The 20,989-nt window shown below is 47.0% G+C and overlaps 1 protein-coding gene across 5 annotated transcripts in view; it reads right to left on the bottom strand.

Moving 5' to 3' along the window:
* Positions 1-905: 905 nt before the first annotated feature.
* The window catches only part of PTBP1 (polypyrimidine tract binding protein 1), a 39,844-nt gene continuing 19,760 nt past the window's right edge, over positions 906-20,989 (bottom strand). For all 5 annotated transcript variants that reach the window (XM_061601963.1, XM_061601964.1, XM_061601965.1 and 2 more), the window contains 11 exons: positions 20,644-20,790; positions 19,257-19,427; positions 18,005-18,115; positions 17,065-17,239; positions 16,754-16,831; positions 13,892-14,043; positions 8,575-8,608; positions 7,970-8,062; positions 7,449-7,665; positions 5,118-5,195; positions 906-4,352 (listed from right to left, as the gene is read on the bottom strand). In XM_061601963.1, the coding sequence (XP_061457947.1) occupies positions 4,220-4,352; positions 5,118-5,195; positions 7,449-7,665; positions 7,970-8,062; positions 8,575-8,608; positions 13,892-14,043; positions 16,754-16,831; positions 17,065-17,239; positions 18,005-18,115; positions 19,257-19,427; positions 20,644-20,790 (1,389 nt within the window). In that variant the 3' untranslated portion in view covers positions 906-4,219. The remainder of the gene's footprint in view (positions 4,353-5,117; positions 5,196-7,448; positions 7,666-7,969; positions 8,063-8,574; positions 8,609-13,891; positions 14,044-16,753; positions 16,832-17,064; positions 17,240-18,004; positions 18,116-19,256; positions 19,428-20,643; positions 20,791-20,989) is intronic.

Raw genomic sequence — 20,989 nt, 5'->3', positions numbered from 1 at the left:
AAGACCACATACGATCTCCCTGTGCAGGGAGAATCTACCGCCAAATGCCATATTCTTGCAAAAGGTAGGTATGGGCAATTTGCTTCCATGATCTGGCTTCCCAGAAACATGCCTGGTCACTGTTGGTTGTAACCTGGGTTATACAGACCCATTTTGACCTATGACTCAATCCAGCCTCTTGGATCATCTTCTCCCACCCATCCCTTGAGCTCTATATACTGAAAATAAAAACGTATCTACAAGTTGTAGCACCGGTAAGAGGGAAGAGGTCAAGAGAGCGCTACTGCTGCTAACAGGCAGTAGATTTTATTAAGCTCCAAACTTCTTGCATTTCCGTATCAGGGATTATTCTGGTGGCTGCTCACAGCACCTTTTAAAGTAAAGGCCTCTTCTAGAGCAAAGCCGTGACTTGTGCCGTAGCAAAGACTCCTTCTGGAGTCCAGGGCAGCCAGCATTTCGAAGGGGAATCCCGCGTCTTCACTGAACCATCAATGACAAAAGCTGTGTTGTGAAGGTTGTGTTACCTCACAATGCTTGCTCATTCTCCACGTTGCATGACGTGCAACTGCAGTGGCACGTAGAAGGAAATCTTATGGACTTTTGTTACTTCAAGAACCACCAGACATGCTAGGAATGTTTGTTCATTTTTAGAATGGAGTATTAATGTTGACCTGCCTTTTCCCAAGGAGCACTTTAAAAGTCAACTCATTAGCGCCTCCCCCCCAGAAACCTTAAAAAGATGCTAATGTTTGCACAACCCCCCCCCAACCAGCCCCAGGGAAGCACTGAGAAATTTAAAAAGGTACATTAAATGGGAGGCAGCTGGAATTACATTAGGAGGAGGGGAGTTAGGCAAAAAAACAGAAACGCAAAAAGAGCACAACAATAAAAGGTAGGAAAAAACAGAAGATACAGAAGACATTTATTGAGAGTCAAAATAAGAAGAAGTACAGACAGTCCGTCGACTGCTTTCTACAATCCAAACAAGAAGAGCAGGTAAAAGGCTACAGAAAAAGAGGTACTAAGTTCATTATAAAATAGTTTTAATTTCAAAAAACTTTTTTTTGCATTACAGTTTTTTCAAGCCAGGCAATGGAATTTCCGACGCGAATGGTACCCCCACATTCCCAGCCCCCCAAATACTGAACCTGTAATAAGCTGGTTATCAAAATATACAATACATCTGTTTCACCATAAAAAGACGGGTTCTGCTGCCCCCTCATGTCTTACAACAGGTATAAAAAATTATAAATATTTACACCTTTTTTTCTCATTACTCACATTTACATGCAAAACGAAAAAGCAAAAAACACAGGATGAAAAACCCTCTCCCTGGCCAACTGCTATATGCCAGTCTGCACCCTGAACACACACACACCCCAAGACCACGCAGAAAGAGAAGTCTCAGTGGTATGATTTAGCTGGAAAAAGTGTGCTTCTAAGGAGCCCCCCCCCCCACCCCAAGAAGAGGTCGGTCAAACACAGATTTAAAAAGCTGCATTTAAGACCATTCTACACCAAGGCTCTGTAGCGTTTAAAGTGGTATTGCTGGGTGCCACTGGGGGTCTCATTTTGTGGGCCAACCGGTCTCCTTTCTTCCCAAATCTGGGAGGGACTTCCGGGCATCAGATCTTGGTTTAATTTAGGGGAGGGGGGATAAATACAATGGACCTCTAGCTGCCACACTCAATAGCCCCCTCCCCAAAGGAGACTCCTCTCCCCGTTCCAAGACCTGCTGTTACTGCCTGGGGAGAGCTAGAACAGTAGAATGTGTGTGTAGGAGCGGAATTTCTCAACCCTCCAGTTGTCTGAAGCCCAGATTGGGGGAAAGAGAGCAGCAGCTGACCTCGCAAGCAGGCCACCGTGTGGCACGTGGTGGCGGCAAGGAAATTGGAAGGGTGGGACTTGCCTCTCCTACCGCACGCCCAGTGACCCACCAGCACTGTTAGCCACGGGAGCGGGGGTTAAGACCAAAGGAACACCTGTTCGCAGGGCAGAGCGGCACCTGGCAACCAAGGGAACTGGGCACATCGATGGCGTGGAAGGCAGACTCCCCAAGCGCACGGGCTTGGCTAGAGGGAGGACACCCACCAGCTGCCTGCATTGAATCGCTCAAGTCTTAACATCAGGGCACCCGCCTACTTGGACCGGCCCTTTTGCAATACGCCTCCCCACCTGCCACGGCCACGAAAAGGCGCCGAGACTCTTTGCACCAGTGCCACAGATGATTGTGCTTTTTGAGCCCAAAGGAGGACAGCTGTTTGGTGGCTCCACCTTTTAGCCTTACGCTGGCAACCCAAGGGAACAACCCTCACTCAAAGACATCATACACTCCTCCAGCATAGATCGCATCCCCGCGATACCGGGAAGGCTTTTTTTTTATATATAAAGAAAGATTTAAGACTTTTCCAAAACCCTCAGTGACAAAAAAAGGCAAGTCAGACAGCTCCTGTGAAACAGCAACGGACAGTGACTTGAGAGACTACACCACATACATTGAAGAGGAAAAAAAATGACAACTTTGGTCCACAATTTGAAGCAATAACCCTGATAAGGACAAGATTCTGGTTATCTTAAAAATCTCACATGAGTTAAGAGGGAAATGTAAGGCAACACTGGAAATATAAAGAAGGCAGATCAGCATGAGAAAAAAAATAGTAACTTGCATTTCTTTAAATAGTGTAGATAAGCTTGGATTATTACAGTAAGATGACCCTGTTAAATGTGGGTCCTTCCTTCCTTTTGAAGCAACGGGCATTTTGCTACTTTAAATACTTTTTTCAAAGTATAACTTTAATCTTCGGCCACGACCTCATCTTGGTAAAACTACATTCCTGTGCTAGTTTTTCCGCTTACAAACGAAAATACAAGGATACAAGGGTAATAGAATGCTTAGATATATTTATACCATCTTATCTATAAAAAAGTTATGCTATTGCGCCTTTTGCATATATATTTAGAGAAAGATATATATGTATGAATTCTTTAGAATATTTGGTCAACTGGAAATATTGCTAGGCAAAGATAAGACCACAGGTAAAAAAAAATATAATAAGAAAGTATTAAAACAAGAAGCTGAAACTGATGAGAGGAGAGATATGCTGGTGGTTAAGGGTGAAATCCCGAAGGGACGGAACAAAAGGCAACCAACTCGTTCAGCGTGAGCCCAAAATAGGTTCCGAGGACAGATACACCAAAGCTGGACGCCCCTGTACAAGTTTACACTGGGGCTTCCAATTTCCACAGCTGCGGAATACTTAATGCAAAAGGGGAATTCTTTCCAATGAAATGCTGTTGGATGGGGTGAGGAGCCCCCCCCCCCAAATTTCAACCTGAGCGCAAATTGGCCACGTGTTATTAATACCCACTTTCAGGGCAGGTGGAGGAGAATATTGTGGATCGAGGAAACTAACACAATGATTTGCAAGTTAAGAGACATTTTATGCAGAGGTGTTAAAGACTGCTTACTGGGACAGAAAATGAATGTTTGGTGAGCCTCCCCCCCCCCCCGGTGCAGTGTGAACACCTCAAGGCAACTCCCAGATCTTAAGACTTTTCCCGATGACTGTTTTCTCTCACCCCTGGTGAAAAACGTCTAAGGCACAGGATAGTATGTGAAAGGCTTTGGGAAAAGGCAATCCCCCCACCCCTAAAAAAGGCATCTGTGCTTGAGAGAATTTACTGAAAAAGAATCAAGATGTTGCAGTTTGGGGATCTTGCCCAAAGATGAGACAAGATAAAGGCATCACTGTGAAGCTGGTAAGCTTTCTCGGACTGGGGGTGTTTTCTTTTCTAAGGGAAGAAAGGAAGGGAACGGCGCAAGCACCAGGGTGGGTACGGCAGGCTCCTAGAGAGGATTCCAACTAAGAATGTAAACTTTTATGATTCCCCCCCCCTCGGTTAAAGATTGTTATCCCACTCACTGCAAGAAAGTTTATAGCAATGGGTATTAAGATTTGTATATATATATGTATTTTTAAAAAAACCGGTAAACTGCTTTCATCCTTAAAAAAATAAAATTTGTTGTCTTTTTAAGGTCACTTCAGCTGCATTCTCTCTCTCTCTCTTAAAGTGGCTTCTTTCTGTTTCTGGAATGATGTAAGTTGTGCCACGCCCTTGCAAAGGATGCCAAGGCTGAGGCCACTAAGGAGGGTGGTGGTGGCTGGCGGCTTTGTTTTTCTCAGTCAGGTCCATCCTGCCGCGTGCCTCTCCAAAGCACTTAAATGGTGGACTTTGAAAAGGACACACGCAAGTGGTGATTCTCACCAAGGTCATGGTTATGGAGGTCGATGAGCGACTGAATGGCTTCTTCCACAGACCCCATCTGGATGAGAGCCATCTTGCGGTCTTTCCTGCCAAAAGAAGAAGCCATTTGGGTGAGAGAGGGAGAGGAGCTTACGAACCACGCATTGGACGTTTGTACATTCAGGCCAACATGAGAAGGGAAAGCAGACGAGACCAAGAGGTAGAAGGCCGATTGTTCAGCCGGCTGCCTTGCTTGTGGCTGTGGAGAGTGTGACCATGCAAGTCATTTTATTTTATTTATGGAAGTCCATCTGCTTTGACTGCTTGTGCCAAACAGCCATCTGGTGCATATATGTATCGAACAAGGGCCACTCTGGATTGCATTGGGTCCACCCAGAGTGATCCAGAACTGAAACTCTAAGGAAACCAGGCAGCCTGTCTCCAAAGTGTTGCAACTGTTAATTACAACACCATATTAGGAGAATGCCAGGGGGGAGAGAGGGGGAGCTGGACTTGCTCACTGAACTGCTCTGTCCAGGGTGACAATTTCACCCAACACCCTCCAGTTACAGCACTTGGGGGGGGGACAAAGCAAAGTTTAAAAGGTGGCTAGCACAAAACCCCTGGAGAGACCTGTCTGAAATTTGGCAGTGCTAATCCCCTCTCATCATGCACCTAATGTGGAAAAACCACCACCGAGGAAGTTATGGCTGCTTTGGCTTCTGAAAGCACGTGAAGGGGAATACAGGAGATGACGAGTTCTGGATCGTGATTTGAATCTGAATCAATCTAGGCTGAATTGGGAGTCTGATCTGAGCAGGACCTTGGATTGGGTGCCTTGGGTGCTGAAGGGCAACTGAAACCCCACTTACTGGAAGAATTTGAAGCCTTTCACCATCCCACCATTACTGGAGAACAGCAGCTTGAGATCCTCTTCGATGATCGAAGGCCTGGAGAAGCAAAAGGGAATGCAATTAGGCCTAACCAGCAATGGGTGGGGAATTCTGGGGCTGCTTCTTAGCATGGAGACTCCTGCCTTTGGCATGAAATAGGAACGGCCTCAATTCATTGCCACTTCAATGGTAATGTCTCTCTCCCCCCCCTCAAATCTCTTCTGGCATTTACAGCTCAATCCTTTGGCCACAGGCACGAGCAGCTACCATGGCGGGGAAGACTTATTAGGCCTGTCTCTTGCCAGCATCATCCACTTGCAGCACAGGTCAGACTGTGCAGTTCCTGTCAACCCCACCCAGCAATGGGCCCAAATGTGGCAGATGCTCAAAAGGAGAAGTTGGGGCATGATGAAATCTTCAGCTCCCTGCTCAAGAAAGCAAGCTCCATCTGGCTGGGCCCACACATCAGACCATACAGGACTCTGTGTCTCTCCATTGGCTGCCCGTTGACCAAGTTCAAGGTTCTGCTTGGGACCAGGATACCTGAAAGACCACCTTACCCCTTATATCGATCACTGCGGTCTGCAGGTGAGGGCCTCCTGCAGAGACCATCTTATCAAGAGGTCCATTCTGCACACCTTTAGAAGCGGACCTTCAGTGCTGCAGCACCAACCCGGTGGAATTCCCTCCCCTTAAATATTAGACAGGCGCCATCTCTGTTGTCGTTCCAATGCCTATTCAAGACCTTTCTCTTTCAACACACCTTTTAAGTACAGCCCTTATCCCAGTCTGCGTCTGTTTCAGAATCGCTTTTTAATGTTTTTAAACATTTTTTTTAAAAATAGATGTTTTTAAAGCTTTTAAAAATGTTTTTAAAGATGTTTTGTTTTAATATGTTTTCAATTGTGGTTTTGTTTTGATATATTTTAAAGTTTGTTTTAATGATGTATTAAAGTATTTTTAGTGCTTTCATTTGCTGCCCTGGGCTCCTACTGGGAGAAAGGACAGGATATAAATCTAATAAACAATAAATAAATAAATACACACATGGCATTGCACAAGCTGTCACAGCAATTAGCCACGCCCCTTGAGACCCTTCAAATAGGCTAAGGACAAGTTTTCTATTTCAGTGGGGAAGGCCCCTCTGGAAAGCACTACGGACTCCGTGAGCAACAAGAACTCCTACGAACAGGTTGAAAAGTGGTGCTGTCTGCTCCCTACTGTGCATCCGCTGGCCCTTCCGAGCCGCCAATTCCACAAGTGGCAGCTTGCGTGACGAGGCAGGACTGAGAGGCGGGACAAGGGCCAGCTTCTTCCGTGGTAACAGGAACTAAGGGGGCGGAGCCATCACTGTCTAAACTGCTGAAGCCTTCTCCTCTTTCATCCCCCTCCCGCTGCAGCCCACTGGGTCCCTTCCCCGGGCCCCATTCCTCCTCCCGATCAGTCTGCCAGGAGTCCTCCACGGGGCCTATGACAAGCATGTTTGCAAATGTGTGTCCATGTATCTGTGCCCCAAAGTCCACAGCAACAGTTGTTTGGAGATTTCCCCCCTCTGCTCTTGGACTCATAGGCTGCCTCCAACCCCCAAGTATGGGGCTGGGCTTTTCAACCACCACCTACGTGGGCGGGGAATCTTGCCTGCTCGACTGAAAAAATGTTCTAGTCAATGGGAGCACGGAATCCCAGGAACTAAACCTTTCTGCATGCAAAGTGGATCTTGGGACAAGAAGAAGCCTGGTCAATCAGATGGGGGTAAGACTGTCTGTTCTGGCCCAGATTCATGTGCCACATTCATGGGTCTTGGAGGACCTGGACTAAAAAAGCAGGATGAGCATTAATGGCTGGCCCGTCAGGTTAAATGGGGCAGTGCTCCACCCTCGCACGCCTGCCGCCTTCTCACTTGCAACCAGTCCAGGAGGTGGCCCTGGCTGTCAGCTTCCTCCTCAGTCAGCGACGCCCTTGTGGCACTCAACCGGGGGGGGGGGAGGAGGTGGTGGACCAAACTAGGCTCAGCTGCCTTCTCCTCCTGCTGGCTCCGGCTCCACCTCCTGCTGAGCTCCCTGCCTTTCGCCCCACCAGTCCCAAATGGGTACCAGTCTCCACGACTATGAGCATCACAAAGGGACTTGCATGCCTGGCTCAAGCCATCCATTAACAGACCGACGCAGGTGCTTTTGGTTTGGATGAAAGGGTGGCTCGAGACCTTGGGAAAGGACAAGCTGATTACACGAGGCAAGCAGCAGGTGCTTCTGAGTGACTGAGACATGCCTGCCTGAAGCCTCAGGACTCCCTTTCACACAGGGCACTTACGGGATGTTGGAGAGGTGAAGGGTGGCAGAAGGGGGAAAAATGTTTTGGAAGTTCTTGGAGCCTGGCTTCTTGAAGCGGTGGAGGGGAGAGTTGCCATAATCCTTGGTCAGCCCTTGGTCTTCCTGCCCTTCGCGGGGCAACTGAACAGTCTGGTGTTTCGACAGAGCAATGCGGATGGGCTTCCCGTGGAGCTTCTGACCGTTGAGGTGGCTCATGGCTGGCGAGAGAGTTAAGGAAGCACAGACGTCGATTCAGAGTGAAAAGAGTCCCCAACCACGCCTGGTGTTGACCGCAGTGGGAAACCTCTGTGGCCCTCCAGGTGATGCTAGACTCTTGTCACCATCCCCGACCATTGGCCACACTGCCTGCTGGAGTCCCACAGCATCCAGAGGGCCAAATTCCTCCCCACCCCTAGGCTAGAGGGAGCAATGGTCTGACTCAGTAGATGGCAGCCTCCCTTCAGTATTCCTGTGACTATCTCCCCACCCCCCAAAAGAAGAAGAGGTGGGACATCTACTTACCCAGCTGGGCTTGATTGCCATCAGCCATTTGAACCAAGGCATTCTCCTTCTTATTAAACAAGATCTTCACTCTTTGCACGTCACCATATACCCCTGGGGGGGGGGGGGAACGAGGGAAGGATGGAAAACAGAAGCAGCAACACATCTTCAGAAAGAAATCCTGTTATCTCTTTCCCAAAATTCATTCAAGACATTCAGGCCCCAGATTGCTCTCACTTCACTTTAAAAAAAAAAGTTGGATTTGTTCTGCTTGGGGATATAAATCTGATCCAGCAACAGAAAAAGTGGAACAACCCTCCAGGAGAAGTTAAAATGCAGGGGGGGGGGCTTGCCCAAAGGAAAACACCAACTGCCACCAGTGGAACCTTGGATGGACAATTCCAAACTCTCCCCCCCCCACCTAACCAACAGGCATGCAAAGCAATCAAAACCATGCATAACAATGTATAAAATAAAATACAAATCTAAAAACAGTGTTGCGTAAACAACAAAAGCATTCAAACAGCAAACGCCCAGCCCCTCCCCTCCACCAAACTCCTCCCCCCAAAAGGCAAAATCTCAAAATAAATAAAAAGGTAATAAAAAAAGTGTGAATGATAACGTACCGAAAAGAATAAAGAGGCATTGGGGTGTAACTCTCTTTAGAGAACAGCAGAGCAAGGCAGCGGAGGGACAGGGAAGAGGTAAGGAATCGGAGGGGAGAGCGAAGGTTGTGCAAATCGTCGACAACGAAGGAAAGGTAGAAGGTCCCCGCAGGAAATGGCGAAATTGGTTGATGGATGATGAAGTTTTCAAGATGGTTAATATTGAAGGGCAAGTTGGTTTCCGAAGAGCAGGAAGGTTTTGTTTTTGTTTTGAGGGGGGTATATATTTTTAAAAATAATATATATATATATATTTGTTTCAAGCAACAACAGGAAGCAGAAGTACCGTGCAGTCAGTTGGCAAAGAAATTCCGGATCAGGGAGAAGGGGGAGGAAAAAAATAATAATCGAGGGATGGGGTGGAGAGAAAAGGAAAAAGTAGCAAAAAACATAGGTCAGTAAATACATAAAAGAAATATGTAGTGTTCCATCAGTAAAAGATTTATAGGTTTCTAAAAATGTACAACGTTGTGTTTTACAGAAAAACAAGTTAATAGGTGGTTGCTTTTTAACCTAGTGGAACACAACAATAAAAGGAAGAGCATTTTTTTTACTTAAGTCAGGTATAACTAAGAGGGAGAGGCAGTATTGCAACAGAGCGACTCGCAGGCAAGAGAGCAAGCTCCAGATTTTGAGCACAAGTGGGCCAGAGTGGGTGCCAAGATGGCAGAGGAGGGCTCGAGGGAGCTTCAGGTACACACGCTTCGCTCGCCCCACAGGCACTAACTGCAAGGAGCTGGAAGAAACGGCTGGCAGAGCAAACCCCTCCAGGCCAAGGCTCTACACTGCGCTCCAGTCCTCCCCTCCACCCAAGGATGTAAATCAGCTTTAAATCAGGAATTTTGTTAATCCTTCTAACTGAAGGAAGACAAGGCAGTAAGGGCCGGCACTTTAGTACAATTTGCAGATGCCAGGACAAACTGATTTCAATTTGTGGGGTGCAACAGGAATCGTCTGCTTCTGGGGGGGGAGGGGGGCTGGAACTTCCCTGGCCAAGCAGGTCAGGGGCTTGGGCCTGCCAGCCACCACACTGTGGCCGCTAGAGTGGAAAAGCAGGCTCTGTTTCTCTTCTTGTGTTGCTTTGGGGCGGAGTTTTGTTAGAAGGAGAGACTCAGCAAACCCTAAGCCAAGCAAGGTGCTCCTCCCACCCCAGAGACCTCAGCAACAAAATGATTTTAAGAAGTCCCAAGATATTGTTGGGAGTAATCTCAGGATTAAGCAGTACCACACTGATCCAGTCACTTTAGCCTCCTCCAGTCTTGGCTTCCCAGAGGTTGCTGGGCTATGACTCCCATACACACACACACCCTGTGACGATTGGCCACACTGGCTGGGGGGCCACAGTGACGGGAGTTGTAGTGCGGCAGCATCTGAGGGCACGAGGCTGGAGAACCCTCTTCGAGGGACTCTAGGAAGCCCACAAAGACTGTCCCATTGGCCCCCTCAGCATGGCAGGCTGCACCGGTGGAGGAGGAACGGGTTCCGCACGCAAATGCTGCACGGAGTTGCTGCTGCGTGGGGCTTGGGCCTTCCCCCAGAAGAATGCTGGGAACTGCAGATCCCCGAAAGGCTCCTTTTTGGGGGGAGGGCATGTACTTTAAATGCAGTGTGGATGTGACCATCACTCACTTTTGAGAACTAGGGTGCAAGGCAACTAGAGCAGCTAGGATTCAAGGTATTCAACAGCAGGGTCAATGGCCAAGATGTCCGAAAAAGACTCTCGACAACTGGGTTTTTTCCTCCTTCTGTTAACAGAAAGCCCCCAGTCCAACCACCAACAGATCAAGCAGAGAACCTGCAGCTCAAGAACTAATTAAGGTGTGAAAAGAAGATCCATGCCACTCTGCACCTTGGCCACCAACGTTGGCCAACCTCCTGCCGTTTTTATACTGTTGGCCCCTGGGAAGGATGCGGTGGGCGGGTGGGGTCACAGGAAGAGAGGAGTCCCTCTGGAGAATACTGCCTCTTCAACAGTATGCACAGATTAAGTCTCTACAACACCGATTATACAAGCAATGGGGGGGGAAAGTCGAAGAGGCGTTAGTTCACAGCTTCACTACAGGTATCAGTTGCTAGCCCAAAGAGAAGCTGGATGGATGAGGGAGTATAAACACACACGCAAACAAGGCATGAAGAGTTGCTCAGCAATTCCTACGAGGCACCAATCCGCCGGGCAAAAGCTTCAGGATACCAGCGGGAGCGTATTTCAGCCCAAAGCAGGGGCGCTGCAGACTGCCACACTTTTCAATTGGGCCCTCGGTTTGAGGATGCTCCGTTTTAAGAGGCAACAACAGAGCCATCCGCTGTCCCTCACTTGATTCACCTCCGAGGTGGGCTTCAGCTTCCATGAGCTGCATCAACATCACCTCCCCCCGCTTTCTGGGAAGCATCTGCTCCCGTCATGCCTTCTGAGGGGAACGGGGTATTTGTGTGTGGGTGTATCTAGTTTTTAGAACCAATCCTGCTCCCAAACGTTACTCCATCCATCTCATCAGCACTTCCCAAGCATCAAGCACAGGGCTTGCGAAGCCCCCTGGGGCAGCACTTCCCAAGTGGGTTGCTGGGCGCTCTGACTGGTACCCATCGCCGGGCATCATGAGGATGTCAGATGACTGACTGACTGGTGGGTGGTCCTGCCCACCTATCAAGGATTGGTCCACAGGGGTGGGGGCAATAAGCACCTTTCATCACTGGATGAAAAGGTCACCCACTCCTGCACTGAGGAGTCAGAACAAGAATGCGCCCCTCCCCTCAAAAGTGTGCAGGCTAGGGCTTACCTCCACCCTGTGCCATCCCATCTCCAGAGCGATTGCTCTCACTAGGAAGAGGAGGAACAATATCCTCCCTGAACAGGGAAAAGGACAGTGAATCCAGGCTCGTCTCCAGCTAAGTTCTATTCAGAGCAGACCCACTGAAATGAATGAAGTCATGTTCATCACTTTCAATGGGGTCTGCTCTGAGTAGGAATAACATGGCTATGACCCAGGCACGCAGTACTGAAATGTATGCTCTACTGCATAAGCCCACTAAAGTCTTGTTTTGAAAAGCTGCTTCAATAGTAAGATTTAACACATTTTTGGATTGTTTGGTTTTTTGGTGATTTGTATCGTAATGGCTATTTGGTTTTCAACAATTAAAAAAACTGACGACTAAAAAGTCATTTGAGACACTTTACCTATGAGACGTACTTATTTTCTAAGAGTTAATAATTCAGGGGACACTTCCCACTGTATTTGCTCTATGACTGGAGTTGGAACCCAGCCCCCCTCCATTCAGCCAGGATGGCTGCTCAAGACTGACCACCCTATGCCTTGTTTTGCAAGTGAACAGCGAGAGGGATTTCTGGGCCCAAAATACCCACTGGATAGGATAATATCCAACATTAGTTGTGCTCAGAGTAGGCCAACTGAAATTAATGGGCATGGCTAACTTAGGCCCATCAAAAGTACAGAATTGCCAGATATAATGCTTGTTCCACACTTGTGAGGAATAGATCTTTTAGCATGGCCGGTCCTGCACTCTGAAACTTCCTGCCCACTGACATCAGCCAGGCATCCTCACAGTGCTCTTTTCAGCACCTGCTAAGATTTTTTTTCTGCTTAGGCAAGGGTATCCAGATATATAAAGGTGATCTGTATTTAACTAGTTTCAGCTTAGAATGTATACTTTAAACCAGGGGTTCTTAACCTGTGGTCCATGGACCTCCTAGGGCTTTAGGGGGTCCATGAATCAGGCACAAAAAAATCAGTTTTCAATACAATAAAATAAATTGCATTTATTCATTTATGGGGCCCACAGCTTTGATCAGATTCTCAAAGGGGCCCATAACCCAAAGATGGTTAAGAACCACTGCTTTAAAACAGTTGATTTTATTCATCTTGTTTTTTTATAAACTTGTTTTCAATGTTGACATTTACTGGCTATTTTAATGTATATTTTATGTTTTGTAAACAGCTTGGAGGTTTTATTTAAGCAGCATCCAAATGATTTTGTCAAATAAAATGTTAGTGGATCTACTATGAGTTGAACTTAGTTGGATGCAACCCCATGCTAGGAAAGAGCACTGCTAGCAAAACCTCATGCCCTGAAGAGAACAGTTATAGTGGACAGGGGGGAAAACAAGACACAGCGAAACAGATTAAAACTGGTTAATTTCCTATTAAGTTTTAAAATTGATAGGGTTCTCTCATCCATGCCTCTGCTTGGGAGCTTCTGAAATAACCAAGGTAAGCAGAAATCCAGATTCTGGCCACTCAGCCATGTCAATTTCAAGCACTGGGACTCAAGCAATGTACACAAGGCACTGCAGAGCGACACCTGAATGCAAGGTCACAGAAACCCACTTCAAAGGCAAAGTGGATCTCTGTTGAATTATATCCTTTTACACAGACAATACCAGGCTTCCATTCTCCTCACATGCCTTGAGAGTCTGTTTGTGAGGCAGCCAGATGTTTCCAACTCAAAAAAAGGGGAGGAGAATGTTAAAATGGAACTGAAAATGTGAAACTGTTTTTACGTTAAGGAGCAAAAATAAATTAATAAGGCACACAACAACTTTTTTTGGGGGGGGGGATAAAGGGGGAATGTATCAATGCATGGCAATAAAGGAAATATATACTTGCAAAAGGTAAAATGAAGCTAAGATGGCAAGGGAAGGGAGAATCAAGACACCCACAAAGAGGACAGAACGAACACCGTCGCTCCAACTGAAGAGGTTTTTTTTTAAAAAAAGTTATGACATGCCAAAAGGAGAAACTGAAGGAGGGGGGATCTTTTGCTATTGTGAGGTAGACCCAAGTGAGAGACAAAACCATTGTTTTGTGGGAGAGAAGTGGAGTGGGAGATCCCACATTTTGGATTTCCACTTTTAGGAGCTTGTTAACTATGGAAGGAGCAACGGTTTTAAGGCTTCCACCCATGTCCCTTTTCAGTCACGGAAGTCCTTTGGAGTTATAGCCCCCCATCATTCCTAGCCAGCAGCACTGCCGACAGCCAGAAACATCTGGAGGGTCACGCCTCCCCCATCCCGGCTTCAGCCATCCACTTAGAATTCTGTCGGGCTGCACACCCAATTTTCTCATTCTAAGACATTCCCGCTCAGACAGAGGAGAGATTCAGCAATGTGATGCTTTCAGCATTAGGTTCTTTTGTGAGAAGGGATTCAGAGAGAGGCAAGAGCAGAAAAGTAACTGGAAGAAGCAAAAAATAATTATATATATGTATATATATATACAGTAGATATATGTTGGACAGAAGATTTTACAAGGCTTCCACTAACCTCAGCGTTCAAATTGCTAACCAGCAGAACGGAGTTCCCTGCCCCAGAAAGGCCGGGAATTGCCATCCGCCCTGCGGCAGCCGCGGCTGCTGCTGCTGCTGATGGGATAGCCAAAGGAGCAAGCGCTCCGTGGACATTTGGAACTGAGAGGCCTGGAAAAATTAAAGTATATTAACGGGTGAAGAAGGTCCACAGCACATTCTCTGCCGGCTCTCGCAGTGGAAGTGAGCAGCTCTGACCTGCGTGTTTCTTTACAGAGAGAGAGAGAGAGAGAGAGAGAGCGCGCTTCAATGCCCCCTCCTCCCGCTCACGCAAGCGCTTGGAAGCTAGACACACCTCTACGCTTACATGGACGGGCCACAAAGCCTCTCTCCAGTTCTGCTATTTGTGCTCTCAGCTTCTGACAAAACAGGATTTCTTTTTTTTGGGGGGGGGGGGAGAGGAGGTCCAGGGATGGGGATACATTTGGCTCTCCTTGGGTACTGGACAGTCTGTTTGAGGACAAGTTCTGCAAAAGTTTCACAGGTTTATCTGAAGCAAATGCACCATGGGGAGAAGCAGGAAATGGGGGGGGGACACAACGACACAAAAGCAGTGCATTCGTAAGGGTCTTTCCACCAATGCATGCCTCAAGTGCCTCATTCCTTGGTTCATGCACATAACCAAACCACAACTGCACACATTCTAGCAGCTTTGAAAAAAAAATATTTAAGGAATTTGTTTTCAGAAGGGTTCCATTCCAAAGCACGCGTTGCCCTCTTGGAGTTGCAGCTCATCACCTACCCAACCCAAAAGGCAAAAACACCCCAAAAACAATGCAGACATCTTTGACTTCTTGCGTACACGAACCACCCACCGAACACAAATCAAAGGGTGCCACGTGGGAGAGGCGTGGCTGGTTCTGTCAACTCTGTGGTAGATGTGTACAGGCTACAAGCCTCATCCATATACAAGCTTGTCACGTGAATCCTGTGTGCAGCAAACATCAGATATAAAGAATCCCTCCCAAAGCTATTACAGGGAGGCCTGATGATTCTATTCTGCCTATGCTTTCAAAATGGCTGGGTTAAGGCAAAACACTCAGTTGCAGGTTACACAAACGTAAAAAAAAGAGCTTTTAGTATTCTGTAAGGTCAAACACACGCTACAGACAAGTATTAAGAATTCACTCCTAGGGGTGGCATTCAGTTAAGTCCTACTTAGACTCCAGTGGGTTCTTAACCTGTGGTTTCAGGCGGTCTATGAACCAGGCACAAAAAAATCAATTTCCAATACAATAAAATGTATGTAAAAAATTTTTGTTTTGTGTTTATGTGCATTTTTCCAGGGAGGAAGTCCGTAGCCTTCATAAGATACTCAAAGGGGTCCACAACCCAGAGATGATTAAGAACCAATGGACTAGGACCAGTAGTTGCCAACCTTTCCCCCCACACACCACTTGAAAACTGTTGATGGTCTCAGCGGCCCATTTAATGACTTTTCTGCCAACTGTAATGCTAGAGGCTGTATGAATTTTAATTGTACTTTCATTGCTGCTTCTCTTTCTTATATTGCGTTACAATCTTGAGTTCTATGGAATGCAAATTGTAATACAACAAAATACAAAATAAGGAATTTAAAAAGCAGCGAAAACCATTATGTATATTTAATGCAGACACGCTGCGAACCACCTGAATGAAGCTCACGGACCATAGTTTGGGAACCCCTGGACTAGACCTGATGAAATTAATGAAACTCAGTCATGTCCATCAACTTCAGTGAGTAGGACTCTGAGTAGGACTACTGTTGACCACCACCCACATACTCTGCTTATAGGCCCAATTCCAGTACAGACATCCAAATAAGGATAATTAAAAAAATATATATTAAGAAGCCACAGTGCAGCATGTGCATTCCATTCATAGAATTAGAAACTAAAAAGGATTTAAACAGCTTGCATTTGGACAATTGTATTTACTCCAGTTATGGAGTTTGCATACTGACACCTATGGACTACAAATGTCTGGCCACTGAAGAGGACTTGATGTTGAAATGTACCTCGATTCATCTAAGGAGCGCCTGTTTACTGGCCTGCAGAATACAGGAGTGCATTCTTAAGATTTGCCTGTAGCATGCATTTTATCTTATGGAACACTAAGCGTTTATTGTTATGCTTGTATGGCCTACAGGTGAATGTTTTACCATACCTTGTTCGTTTTGAAGTTGCATTTTGTTAGGAGTTGAACCCCCCCCTTCTCTCTGCCAAATGTTACAGCTGTTCTAGAATTCCTATAAAAAAGGAGCCGCAATTGCAGACTATCAAAACTCCAGGACCTCCTGTTATCTGCCCCATCACCAACATTCAGGGATCTTTAGGGATGGCTGGATGTGCCAACTTCCTGACATCTTAGCACGTTGGCCTTAAATTTATTCAAGACACCTTTGAGAATAAAATGATAAAAGTAAAATGTAATCAATCAGAGGAGAGGGGAGCTGATCTCTCTCTGGGAACTAAATAACCTCCAACAAACATTTTGGTTGGGATTAAAAATGCTGCTCATCAAGGCCCACATGCCTAAGGGGGATTTGGGCACATGGTGCACTTTTGAAACTAAGGAGACTTTCTAAAACAGTTACTGGAAGGATCTTTGCAGGACATGCTGAAGACCCCAGGTCTGCCTAAACTGGCTTTTTGGATTATGTTCATGGGCTTCCTCATCTATTCCTTTCCTCAGTTTCCCAGATGGGCCATCCCTGATCTGTTAGCTCACTTTAGAGCCCAATCAACCAAAAGGGCATAAGGAAAGAGGCTGCCGACAAGTGGCATGGCAAAACTGTGAGCGGCTTTTCGTGGGGACACTAACTACTTTGAAGAAACTATACCTGCAGCTTGAGGAATTGCAAAAGCAGGCGGGAAGCCAGCCCCAGCATAAGGAGAGGCAGAAATGATCCCTGGAGCACCTACAAAAAGGAAAAAAGAGAGAGTGAGGAGCCTTGTTATTCAGTTCACAAAGAGAAGACAAGCTCTGTTACCTGCAATCAGATCCTATGCTCTTCAGAAGTTCACGCTTTCCAGCTAGGGCTCACAATTCTAACTAAGCAGTTCCACTTCATGTCTGCTGATTTAAACTGCACACTCCCCCTCCCACAGTGACTCTTCTCAGCTCACAGGACACGCTCCACCCCCCCCTTACCAAAAGCAGCTGCCATGGTCTGGTCAAGAGAGGGCTGGCTGTCTCCAGAAGGCAAGTCTGGCCGGGTATAGTCTCTGCTCTTGTCGTTGTTGTATTTCACGTTGAGGCTGGTGAGCTTGGAGAAGTCAATGCGGAGCGTGCAGCAGGCATTGTAAATGTTCTGCCCGTCAAGAGACTGCCGGGGGGGAGATGCAAAGAGCACTCGTCATGGCCAAATGACCACACCCCACACCTGCCTAGCGCGCATGCAATTTACAGAACTACAATCCCCAGAGTGGTTTTAATAAGCATCAATTCCTCTTCCAGGTAACTGTAGCTCTGGGAGGGGGTTTCCCAACAACTCTCTCAGCGTCCTTCGCGAGCCACAGATGACTGGATCCTTTGGTTTAAAGTGGTATCATAGTGCTTGAAAAGGACAGTTTGGAAAGGGCCGCCGTCTGCCTTATTTGGATCCATCTCTCCCTCCCCTCTGCAACTTCACTGCCACCAGCATTCTGTAAGCTTGCAGGTTCTGTCAAACAGATTTCCTATTCTTATATTAAAAAAGAACTCTTTAATTTACAACTGATAAACTTCTGGGTATGTAGAACTCACCCCCTTATTATCTTCTTCTTCTTTTTTTAAATTGCCAATTCTGACCATGCAATAAACCAAAGCTTAGCTTTGCAAACCCTCGTTGTAACATGATGCCTGGACTGGGTTGAAACGAACCAACTTGTCAGGACTCGTAACCGTTCCACCTGCTAGTTTATTCTTCTTTGAGCAGACCCAGTGTCTAAAATGATGCGTACGGCATTCATGTCCAAGTGTGCTTCATTCCACTTCTGCCTGCGCAGATTTACCTCTTGCAAAACACTTCCATCAGGTCCTGAAACAACCCCTCCACCCTGACCTTACAGGTGACTCAAGGCAGGAAGGGACTGCCCAGGGGGAGACTCACCAGCTTGGCATGTTGGGCACTCATAGGGTCTGCATACTGCAAGAGGGCCTGGAACTGGTTGTTCTTTGTGAAGGTGATTATTTTCAACACTGTGCCAAACTTGGAGAAAATCTGCACAGGCACAAAACAAAAGAGTCCAATGAAGTCATTTTGAAGGCTGCAACCGACAGAGGTGGGGGTGGGTTTAGATCTGCTCTGTGGAGACAACTTTCCAGCACAATTCCCTGTTTTGAAAGGAAATATGACAATTCGCCCACGGCAGTTCATATTCCTTTCCTAGAAGAATTCCACACCAGGCAGCTTCTCTTCAGTTTGCCACACTGGGCAGGCAGATCCTGCAGCCCCAAAGCGCCAGGGGCTCCCAAACCCCCGTTTCAAACAGGCACCTCTAGATGGCGCCGGAGGCACGATGCAAGGAGACCCAGAGATTTCTGCTTCTGGAGGGAAGTGCTCCCGCCCCCTCCGCATTCCCTTCAGTGCACTGAACAGCTGAGCCTGGGCTCTGCAGCCAGGGCAGGAAGCACTTCACTCAGAGGGTTTGGCGAGGTTTTTTTAAAAAACATAAAGAAGACCTCACAAAGTAGTGAGATGCCTGAAAGGGAGGTGGGGCTTTTCTTGCCTAATAGGAAGGGGAGAGATTTTGCATATAAGCAACAACAACAGCAGTTTATCAATTCTGAAATGAAATAAATCTTAACCAAGAGCCAGTTTGGTGTCGTGGCTACAGAGCAGCCTTTGCCAACCTGGTGCCCTCTGGCTGGCTTGCACTACAACTCCCATCAGCAAAGAAGCTGTTGTCCAAAACAGCTGTCGTCAGAGGTGGCCAGATGCAAAGCGATGGGCGATCTTTTGGCCACCAGCCATCTAAAACTACTTCATATGAAATTGCAGGGAGGGTTTTTAAAAGTACATCCTCATGTAGACTACTTTGATCCTCTCAGAGGAAAAGGAGGGACATGAATATTAACAGTGGAAGTGCAGATAACGTTGCACAGATGCATGAACTTGTTTACCAAGCAAACTGCAGCCAAAACGGAGAAGCTGAAGGAGCTGATTAAAGACTGCGCCGGACACAACACCCCCAACCCGATTTTAACTGCAACTGTGTTTAAAAACATTTCAACGGCTTTCAGAATGTTTTTCTTTTTCTTGTCAAATTGTTTTGTTGAGATGTTTGTGGGACAGAAATATAACAACAACAACTGCAGCTATGATGATGATAGCAGCAGCCACCCTGGAGGCCGTCTCTCACCTGATGCAGGACATCCAGGGTGACCGGGTAGAAGAGGTTTTCCACAATGATCCTCAGGACAGGGCTCTGCCCGGCCATCGCCATCCCGGCATCCACGGCTGCGGCAGAGGCGGACAAGGCCAGGTTCCCAGACTGCACCGAGTTCACCGCTTGCAGGGCTGCCTGAGCGCGCTGTGGAGCCAAACATTTGCAGCACATTAATAAGCCAGGAGAGAGAGAGAGAGAGAGAGAGAGAGAGAGAGGCCAACACTAGTTCAACTACAGCACCAAGCTTTTTCCCCTTGCAAACTTTTTCAAACGGGACACCGAAAGACAAATAGCTGCCACTTTCATTGTCAGGGGAAGGTCTACAGGTGCAGGTGGCCTTGGAACTCTGGCCTTTTTAGCTTAAAAGATGGACGAGGGGAGCACCATGAGAGAGAGAGAGAGAAGAGGTATTATTCATTCTATACAGTGGGATGGAGACCCTGGCGCCCTCCAGATGCTGTTGGAGACCAACCCCCATCAACTCCGGCAGCCAGCACAGCAGATGGTCAGGGATGATGGGAGTTGGAGTCCAGCGACATCTGGAGGGCATCAGCTTCCCTATCCCTCCTCTATGCTAACTGTAAACTCTTCCAACAGTCATCGGTCCAGGAAACACCAGAATACAGAATCACTTCATATCATTATATATTCTATTCGGCTCACTGCAAGAGATGGTGTCCATGACCTACAAATGAAAGGCATGCCATGCTGCAGGCGGTGAAACATCAGAATGAAACCTGCATGTTCACAGGTATTATCACCTCTTACCATTCTGGGAGGCAACATGGCATTTAAAAAAATCAGCAAGTCTTCTGTTTACGCTCCGGGTTCTAGCCACCTAAATTTACTCAGAGTAGACCTATTGACTATGACCAGTTTAGATTCATTGATTCCAATGAGCTACGCTGAGTAAAACTTGGGTGGCTAGAACTCTTCGCCACCATCTTTCCATATTCAGGTACCAGTTTAATATTGACGTAAGTGACAGGGTTGTTGGAAGGATAACGCAACAGAGAGGGCTTTGATCACTGGACAAAAATGTCAACCGGCATCACGAAATGAAAAGACTCTCATGTGACTACTTCACTGTGCTATCTACAAAATACATACACCTCTTTCACACTGCGATTGCTGGGTTACCTCCTCAGCAAATTACGGCACATAGCTGAGAACACAAGAGCATTCTGGGAATTCTGTGTTAGGGGCCGTAAGCTGCAACCCTCCAGATGCTGCCTGCCTACAACTCCCCACCATCCCTGTCTGATGGCCATGCTGGCTGCGGGGCTGATGGGAGCGTGGAGTCAAACAGCATCAAGAAGGGCCGCCAAGCACCCTGCCCCTGCTTGACATCCCCACTGACCGCCTGATTCGGAGAGTTGTCAGTCTTCAGCTCTTTGTGGTTGGAGAACTGGATGTAGATGGCCTGGCTCCGGAGGACAGGAGTGACCGTGGTGTAGTAGTTTACCATGGTGTTAGCCGCTTCCTCTGTGTTCATTTCTATGAAAGCCTAGCGAGACAGAGACACATAAAAGGCACGCATCAATGTCAACGGCTGTGTGTGAATTTGTGGAAAAGTCGTTCCTTCTCTCACACACAGGGCCTTTAGATACCAAATCACAATCTGGACTACGGCTTGGCATGTTTCAAGAGACCTTTTCTTCTTAGGTGCTTGCATGTAAGACAGGCTTATATAATAAGGTTTACAT

Source organism: Rhineura floridana, chromosome 18 (genome assembly GCF_030035675.1).
Source record: "Rhineura floridana isolate rRhiFlo1 chromosome 18, rRhiFlo1.hap2, whole genome shotgun sequence".
In the NCBI taxonomy this organism is placed as follows: Eukaryota; Metazoa; Chordata; class Lepidosauria; order Squamata; family Rhineuridae; genus Rhineura; species Rhineura floridana.
Note: the sequence above shows the minus strand (reverse complement) of the source record. Positions and strands in the feature narration are given on the sequence as shown.